This window comes from Sinocyclocheilus rhinocerous, unplaced genomic scaffold (genome assembly GCF_001515625.1).
Source record: "Sinocyclocheilus rhinocerous isolate Xijiao unplaced genomic scaffold, SAMN03320098_v1.1 scaffold8178, whole genome shotgun sequence".
Lineage (NCBI taxonomy): Eukaryota > Metazoa > Chordata > Actinopteri > Cypriniformes > Cyprinidae > Sinocyclocheilus > Sinocyclocheilus rhinocerous.
Window position 1 is genome coordinate 214,072 of NW_015663584.1, and position 9,160 is coordinate 223,231.

At 33.9% G+C, this 9,160-nt stretch overlaps 2 protein-coding genes across 2 annotated transcripts in view; both read right to left on the reverse strand.

Annotated features, from left to right (window-relative positions):
- The window catches only part of LOC107728981 (nuclear receptor subfamily 1 group D member 2-like), a 14,797-nt gene extending 12,518 nt beyond the window's left edge, over nucleotides 1-2,279 (reverse strand). Inside the window, exon 1 of the mRNA XM_016539323.1 lies at nucleotides 2,018-2,279. Within this exon, the coding sequence (XP_016394809.1) occupies nucleotides 2,018-2,036 (19 nt within the window). The 5' untranslated portion in view covers nucleotides 2,037-2,279. The remainder of the gene's footprint in view (nucleotides 1-2,017) is intronic.
- Nucleotides 2,280-7,290: 5,011 nt separating this feature from the next.
- Nucleotides 7,291-9,160, reverse strand: part of LOC107728978 (ubiquitin-conjugating enzyme E2 E2-like) — a 10,581-nt gene continuing 8,711 nt past the window's right edge. The window contains exon 4 of the mRNA XM_016539318.1: nucleotides 7,291-8,070. Coding sequence (XP_016394804.1) covers nucleotides 7,973-8,070 — 98 coding nt within the window. The 3' untranslated portion in view covers nucleotides 7,291-7,972. The remainder of the gene's footprint in view (nucleotides 8,071-9,160) is intronic.

Sequence of the window (9,160 nt, forward strand, 5' to 3'; positions counted from 1 at the left end):
TTTTTTTTTGAAAATGCTATTTTAGTGCTTTTTCACCATAAACAACCAACACTATATTGGAGAACAGGGAAGATATTAAATGAAATGTACACATAAATCATTAAATCAGTAAAGTCGGGCTTAAATGTACATTAAAAAAACATAAATACGACAATAAATGCAAATAAAGATGGAAAATAAGATTTTGAATGACTGATCAAGGGTTTTATGGGGATTTTGCTTAAAAAACAGCTTTTTTTGGCTGCTAAAATATGTGAGAGTGAGTACAAAAACATCTCTTAACACGTCTGTGTGTAGAAATCACACGCATATTCCCTAATATTTCCGGGTTTTCTATGACAGTGGAAATCCTGTATGTCAAAATAAAGCATTACTGTAGCGCGGGATAACACTGCAATTTTTTTTTCACATAACAGGAGTAATGTTTTGTGTAAACAGTCAAAATATGTACAACAAGTATGATGTTTTTAGTAGTTAATTGTTCGAGTACATAAATAAATGGATTTATTTTACACCAACCAAAGTAAATAAAAATGTCCTGAATTTCTTTAAATGGACAAGGGAGGTGTTACTTAACCACCAACAACCCTTAGTTTCTCAGACCCACCCACACGTGGACCTCTCATGTTTTGTACGGGAAGAATATCTAGGTCACTAGCTGTCTGCTGCCTCCTCACGTGGTACTGCAGAGAGTCTCGCGTCGGCAACTTGCCACGCTTCGACCAATCGGAGACTATGCGCCGCGCACGTCACGACCAATCAGCGGCGGAGCCCCGAATCCTAGTACACACAGGCACATGACTAGGCTACGAGAGCCATGTGAGAGCGAGCATTCTAGTAGTCCGAGTACAGAGGCGCGTGACGTCACGGACACTCCTAACCCACATCCACTGTTTGACGCGCTCTGCGCCGCGGCGGAGTCATGCAAGCAACGGAAAGCATGTCAACGGTGCTTTAAACCACAAGATGCAAAACTACCCCATTTCACTCTGATAACCTATCATTTTAAACATATTTTCATTTTATGACACCACAGACAGTGCATCGATAATACAATTATAATACATTTATGCATTTAGTTTACAAAATTACACTACTTCTGTTTGGTGTCTCGAGTATATATATATATATATGCATATGTATATATATATATGCATATGTACATGTATGTATATGCATATGTATATATATATATATATACAATGTAAGATCTCTTTTAGGGTGGCCACATTAAACCTGAACAGATACATTTACATGAAATACAACTAAGTAACCTGATTGACAGAACGCCTATAATGGCCAAAAAGATCAAGTGGTATCCAGCTGGCAAGGTTTCTGCAGATACTGTATTAGATGTGAATTTTAGGAGCAGATTCGACACTCCCAGAAGAGCAGAAAAGAGAAAGCCAGAGATATAGGCACCTGTTTCTCCCCGCGCACATTGCCAAAAGTGTGGCGAAAGCCGTTCTGAATGGCAGAAGAGATTCCCTCCATGCTGAAGCGCTACAGGCACAGAACAGAAGAGAGAGAGCGGGACAGAAAGAACAGAATGAAAGAGAAATCAAATCACATCAGCTACAGCAAGAGGTATCTGAGGAAGAAGAAAGAGCTCGTCAAAAACCTGGAAAAGATGTGTTTCCAGACCAGCAGCCACTTGTGATTGGATTTTGTCAAAGTGGGTTTGGGTTGTGATGGGCATCGACATATAAACACTGAACAACACACATACATAGAGCTCATCAAATACGGCTGCTAAAATATGTGAGAGTGAGTACAAAAACATCTCTATAACACGTCTGTGTGTAGAAATCACACGCATATTCCCTAATATTTCCGGGTTTTCTATGACAGTGGAAATCCTGTATGTCAAAATAAAGCATTACTGTAGCGCGGGATAACACTGCAATTTTTTTTTCACATAACAGGAGTAATGTTTCTAACAATGCTAAATACGTTATGCTTACAATTATGAATAAAAAATACATAATTATAAGCAATAAAATAATAAATCTCTTACCTTGCTTTGTTGATTCCATGTCTTCAGACTCTTGATATCTTATAATTCAGGTGGACAATATTTTGAAACAGCTTTTCGTGTAAGTTGTAAGTCTGTCGAGCTTTCGGATCCTTCAGCGTTCCATAGAAGCTCTCGAGCGTCTCACACAATGGAACGGAACTCTCAGGATGCGCACGGGCGCTCAGAACTCAATGTTCTCTAGTTCTCGTTTCCGTCCGTGTCTCCGCCCCCTCGGTGCTCGACTCACGTTGTTAACCCAGTGACACACTTTCAGCCATGTGTCTCTGCTTTCACACGTCCAGAGGCGGAGCCCGCGCGCACGAATCCACCGCTGCAACGTGATGCGCGCTTCTGGGAACACGATGTTTTTCTGGAACGCCGCCACTCCCCGTTCAAAATAACAACAGGGCCGGGGCGGGGGCGAATAACGGGACGCTGTGACGACGAGCCGTTTAACATTTATTTCTTTAAACTTGTAGTTTTTAATGCATGCGTGTTAGTAGCACAGAAACGTTTTTGTAAAGTGTAGTATCAAGCCAAAAACATACAAAAAGTTTCCACTTTTAATTTTATTTTTGTAGTGTTTAAGTGTTCTTCCTGCATGTTTTTGAAAGTGTAACATAAGCCATCTATTAAAGGCTCCATAATAAGCTCTTTTTTAGTCATTCCAATATATTTATTTATTCATGGATCATCAACTGTGCTCACACTTGAGTCAAGTTTACTCATCTCTCCACAAGCACGAATGACCACATTGTGTCCAGATACGGTTTATAGCCTACGGTTTAATGGATGTTGACTATCCAGTTCACTTGGGAGCGTGATGTGATTGGTAGGTGCTTGTTCTGGGTGGTTGCTAGAAGGGTTGGGTAAAATTCAAAGAAATAAGATAATGTTCTAAGATTTCAAGCGAACTGAAACTGAACTTTCCATGGCACAGGGCAATACTTGTTTCCACATAAATGAAATGCATATTGCATTATCTAACTGGCTGTCTGTCTTTAAGGACTGTATATTTTTTTCCAGACAACTTTGAGTGGCTTTACAAAGCCTTGTCTGAAAATTTGAGACAAACAGAAAGATACAGTCTGTCAGACAGACAGACGGATAATTAGACAGAGACACAGAAGGATAGATAGATAGATAGAACAAACGAATAATAGATAGACAGATAGATAGGACAAATGAGCGAATGAACAAACAAACAAATAATAAGAGATAGACAGACAGATGGATAGATAGACCGATAGACAGACCAACAGACTGATAGACTGATAGATAGACAGATAGATAGATAGATAGATAGATGGTAAGGGGAGAAAACTGTTAAGTACAAGTGGTAGGGGACACTGTACTTGTATAACAATAATAATAATAATAATACAATAAATCATATTTATGCTGTAACACAAAAATGACATTAAATTAAACATTATTATTTATATGCATAAAATGCCATAACTATTTCCCTCAGTGTTCCCTCATATTTACCATAGTTATTCAACTATACTGTTTTCACTGCTAGGACAGCAAAGTCTATATAACACTTATACGACAGGATCATAAATATGGTTATGATACTTATGCAACAGTGGTTATACATTTAATTGGTGGTTTCCAAGATGATCACCTGATTTAACAAATGAAGTGTCTCTTCTAGAAAAGCACACAATGTATGTACACCCTGCACAGTCTGAACATTTTTCTCTTGCCAGATCACTGATCCAAAGAACACTGGGACACAACGTTCTGTACTGTAAACCACAGAAAAGGCGTGGTTAAACCTACCAGAATAATAATAATAATACAATAAATCATATTTATGCTGTAACACAAAAATGACATTAAATTAAACATTATTATTTATATGCATAAAATGCCATAACTATTTCCCTCAGTGTTCCCTCATATTTACCATAGTTATTCAACTATACTGTTTTCACTGCTAGGACAGCAAAGTCTATATAACACTTATACGACAGGATCATAAATGTGGTTATGATACTTATGCAACAGTGGTTATACATTTAATTGGTGGTTTCCAAGATGATCACCTGATTTAACAAGTGAAGTGTCTCTTCTAGAAAAGCACACAATGTATGTACACCCTGCACAGTCTGAACATTTTTCTCTTGCCAGATCACTGATCCAAAGAACACTGGGACACAACGTTCTGTACTGTAAACCACAGAAAAGGCGTGGTTAAACCTACCAGACGAGCTGCTAAATATAGCTATTTGGTTCAGTAGGTCTATTGCATGTCATTTAACCATAATCTACGAATAATAAACCAGATCTTGATCTTTATCTCAGAAAAATGACCGCATAATCCTCATATCTCAAACATCAGTCAACCCAACTTACAGATCGAGGATGGGTTATACATTCACAGAGATTTTTTAAACGTACTTCTCATTTTGTTCCTTTTATTACAGTCTGTATTCTGTATTCAGAGTCTGTTTTATCAGGATGTCCACACAGCTCATTGCCTTGCGGAGGAAAGACATCATTGAAATGTTTCCATCAGCTGCGTCACAGTAAACAGACAGTCATCTGCTGACATCTAGTGGACAAACTAGATCTCTGCAGTCAGCCTCACATGAGTGACCGCATGGAAAACTATTATTAAGACTCTGGGATGTTTAAACAGGTCATCTGCTGTAAATGTGACGACAAGGAAAAAACTGCAGGGTGTCCTGAAAATATAGATGTCTTATTGGGACCACAAATATTAATTGTTCTTCTTAACGTTTCACTAAGCATAATGAGAAAATGGCACATTGTTGGAATCATAATATTTATTAAATATGCCTGTTATTAATAATACAATATGAATTTGAGTCTAAATGTCTGAGGCTAAAACACATAGACCTAATAATTTAACTTAACTGAAAAGCTGGGATTTTCTCCCCTTTAAACCTAAAAATTGTAGATTCTGCAATATTTATAGGTTATTAATCGAATGCAAGTAAATTATTTAAAATTGATCTTCAATCAGAAGATCAAATGTAATAACTTTTATTTTAGTGTTATTTACTAATATTTTGAATTAGGTTACTTCTATTTTTTTTTTTTTTAAGTTTTCATTTTAATTGTAGTTTATGTTTTGGTAATTTTACGTGATTTTGTCATTTTTATAACTTTTAAATATTTCTGTATAGCTTTATGTAATTTTTAATTTTAGTTTTAGTAATTGTAGTACTTCAACTTTTTTTTTTTTTTGGAGCTTGACAAAATAAAATCATGAGAGAAAGATGAGAAAATAATCACATTATATTAATTTGAAGGTGAACTGTTCCTTTAAGACAGCTGACTGCAATAGTGAACACACAAGCTCATTTATGGAAACACTCGACAGATATGGCTTAACTTGAGAAAATTGCGAAGTTTGACATTTAATGATTTTGGGGTGTGAAATTCGCAATGATTAGCCAACCTTTTGGCATTTGTGAGGAGTACGGTTTTATAATCCACAACAGCTGATAGATGTGTGTAATATGTGCGAAAGGTTATAGTTTGCGGAACAGACAAGACAGACAAGTAATTATCATATGATTTTACAAAGTATATGAACTGTGAACTCCTGACTAACATAAAATACCAAATGGAATCTTTTCCAATCTTATCATTGAACCAGATATAATGACATTGTATGACTGATAACCTTTTTGAGTAATATAAACTGAGATCATACAATGTAACTGTTCCATAGTCTTCATTTTGACACTGATCAAGGGCCAAAAATAGGAAAAACTTGTGTATCTTGTGCACAATTTTTTTCCCTTGAAATGCTGCAGGTTTGCTGTGCTTGTTTGTACAGCTGCACAATTACTATTACATAATTATAGAAATTATGTAGCATTCTTATTAAATTATTCTTAAATACAGAGGATTATCAAATAAATTTTTTGTGGTATGTAATTGATTATTTTTTTATATAGTATTAATTTTATTTGCAGTAAAACTGCAAATTGCAATTCTAATTTAATTTTTATTTCATATTTAGTTTTAGTTATTACTAATTGTAGTAATTTATTAATTGTTAACTTTTCATTTCAGTTTTTCAAGTTTTTCATCTAACATTTATTTTATTTTATTTCACCTTGATTTCAATATTTTTGTGCAGCTGCACAAACATATATCAATATGAGCAAATAATAATAATAATAACAAAAATAATATTTGATTACAAATAATATTACAATTATTACAAAATAAAAATAAAATAAAATATTTCTAAGGCAATATTTTACTCTAAAAAAAAAAAAAACTGGAATATTAGAAAAATATAATAATAATAATAATAATAATAATAGGGGAAACTTGTGCATGTTAATAAGAAAATTAAGGTCCAGGTCCTTTATCTGCTTTGCGAATGTCCAATAATATTTTACGCACAAATGTTCAAACTTAGCAAAACACATGACAATAATTCCCAGCTAATCAAAAAATTACATAGATTTGCATAAAAATAAATAAAATATGATCTGAACTGGTGCAAATAGTAGAAAATGTGGGGGGGCTGTTGCTTAGTGGTTGCAGAACTGGATCTGATAGCCAAAAGACGTCTGCCAATATATATGCAATATTTAACCTGCAATATATAATCTGCCTATATATTTGCAATATATAACCAGAACTCTTGCATGACACATTTATTAGATAAAACAAGTTAAAGTTGAAATGTAAGGTAAAATGCTAGCTCTTTTTTTAATCCCTGCATTTGCAACATATGAAGGTAAACCTGTGTGTAGCATAAAATTCAAACAAAATCTGCTAATAACAATAAAAAAAATAAAAAAATCAGTTGTCAACCAATATGGGTTTTGGCTGATGCTAATAGGGATATCAAGACAGCAGGACAGATAATGCCGCATATATGAAGTAAAATACAAATTAATAACAGCAAATACTAAGAACAGTAGAATTGACTGACTTTAAATAAAGGTTATAATACCCAATATTTACAGTTTAAAATTTTTGAAAAAAGAAAATCTTTTCATGCATGACTTCTTATGCATCTGTTGACCAGGTTGTCAAATTCTGACACTTTCAATCAGTACACAGTCATCAGCTAGTGACGATAATCCAGGCACTAGTTCAGGCAAACATGTCCTTCTGTAACTAGTTAGGAATGAATTTTTATTAAAGAATAAAAATACTGCAGTTTAGTGTGACTGATGTTTAAAGCGCATGTGACAAGCACAGGAAGTCATGCGTAACACTAGAGAGAAATACACATGCACTGAACATATGACATTACATACAAGAAATGACAATTCAGCCACAGTGTTTATTTATGGTGTTTTTCATGAAGCAAGTGCACAACAGTCCATTCTGGCCAGAGGTGGCATGTAGCAATATGTACACATCGTTTTTTTTTTTTTTATTCACAAGCAAGCCTATCGTCGACTGGCCGCCATGACTTTAAGTTTAAAAAATACATACAAACAAAACAAGAGGGCCGAGTTTGGAGTTGAAAGGATGCGATTCGTCATCCGGTTACATGCATGGAAATCTTACCGACTGAGGAGAGAGAGGAGAAAATAAAGAAATACACTATACGGTGATGAGAAAAACAAAGTAGTTCATAAGCTGTAGTTGTTCCTGATGTCACTTAAAAAGAAAGGATATACATACATTAAGTTGAAGGACAACAATAATAATAATAATAATAATAACAATAGTATTCCTTTTCTCCTAAGGTAATTCAAACATTCAGATAATTGGAAAATAAAGTCCCAATCTACTCTTTGTATAAAAAGAAGCTTTCAAGTCAACAAGGAACAAAGGACAGTTTCTTCACAGAAAGGTCTACAGGAAGTTGGAAGGAAGAGGGGCCAGATCTATTGTTGCACTTGGTGAGTGTGCTTTCAGCAGACGGGGAGAGGTAGAGGCACAGCAGGGCTGAGGGGGGATATAGTGTGTGTTTGTGTCGATACTGTACGGCCCGCTTTATGTGGCGTATCTCTTCGTCCACTGTTTAGCTATTCTGTCATGTTCCGTTCTGTTGGTCAAGTACTGTGTGGCGATGCTCCCGACCAGAGGATCCGCTGCGGACACGAGCCGTCATCAGGACGTTAATCGACCGAATACAAAACATATTTCATCTGCTGCTTAGGGGCTAAACTACTGCTCATACTTAGGGTTAATAATTTGAACACAGACCTAACTAGGGCTGCACAACTGGAGGAAAATGTCTTTTTCTGTTTCTAAAAAAACTCCTATAATAATAATAATAATAATTATTATTATTATTAGTAGTAGTAGTAGTAGTAGTAGTATTACTAAACAAAACAAGAATTATTACACAACACAAAATATTTTACTGTAAAATAAAATTGAATATTTAAGAAATATATAAAATAAAATAAATTAAATTATTAATATTATATAAGCGTTTTATTTAATAATATAACAACAACATTATTATACACTTATATTGTTATTATTATTATTAGTAGTAGTAGTAGTAGGAGTAGTAGTAGTAATTCCTCAAATTTTAATAGTAGTATTAATTCTTCAAATATTAATATTTTTATTTTGTTATTAGTATTATTATTTACATTTATATTTAGTAGTAGTAATAATAATAATAACAATGATTATTATATTATTACATTATTTCATTAATATATTGTTATTATACATTTTTAAATATTCTTTTTTCATTTTACAGTGAAATTGCAATATTTGTGTTGTGATATTTCTTATTTTTTTATATTTTATGTAGTAGTATGTTATGTAGTAGTAACAGTAGTAATAAACAAAATAAGAAATATTACATAATTTTGTAATATTTTTCTGTAAAATCATTTAATATTTAAGAAAAATATAATACATTTTAATAATATTAACAATAACAACAACAACAACAAATAATAATAATCAAAATAAGAAATATTACATAAAATATTGTAATATTTTTCTGTAAAATAAATTTGAGATTTAAAGGTGCAGTGTGTAAATTTTAGCGGCATCTAGCGGTGAGGTTACGAATTGCAACCAACGGCTCAGTCCCCCGCTCACCCCTCTCTTTAGAGAAGCTACGGTGGCCTACACAGGTAAAGATGTTGTCGGTAAAGACAGCAGAGAGCAATGAGATTTCTTTACAAAGGTAAATTAAGGAATTATATTTACTTA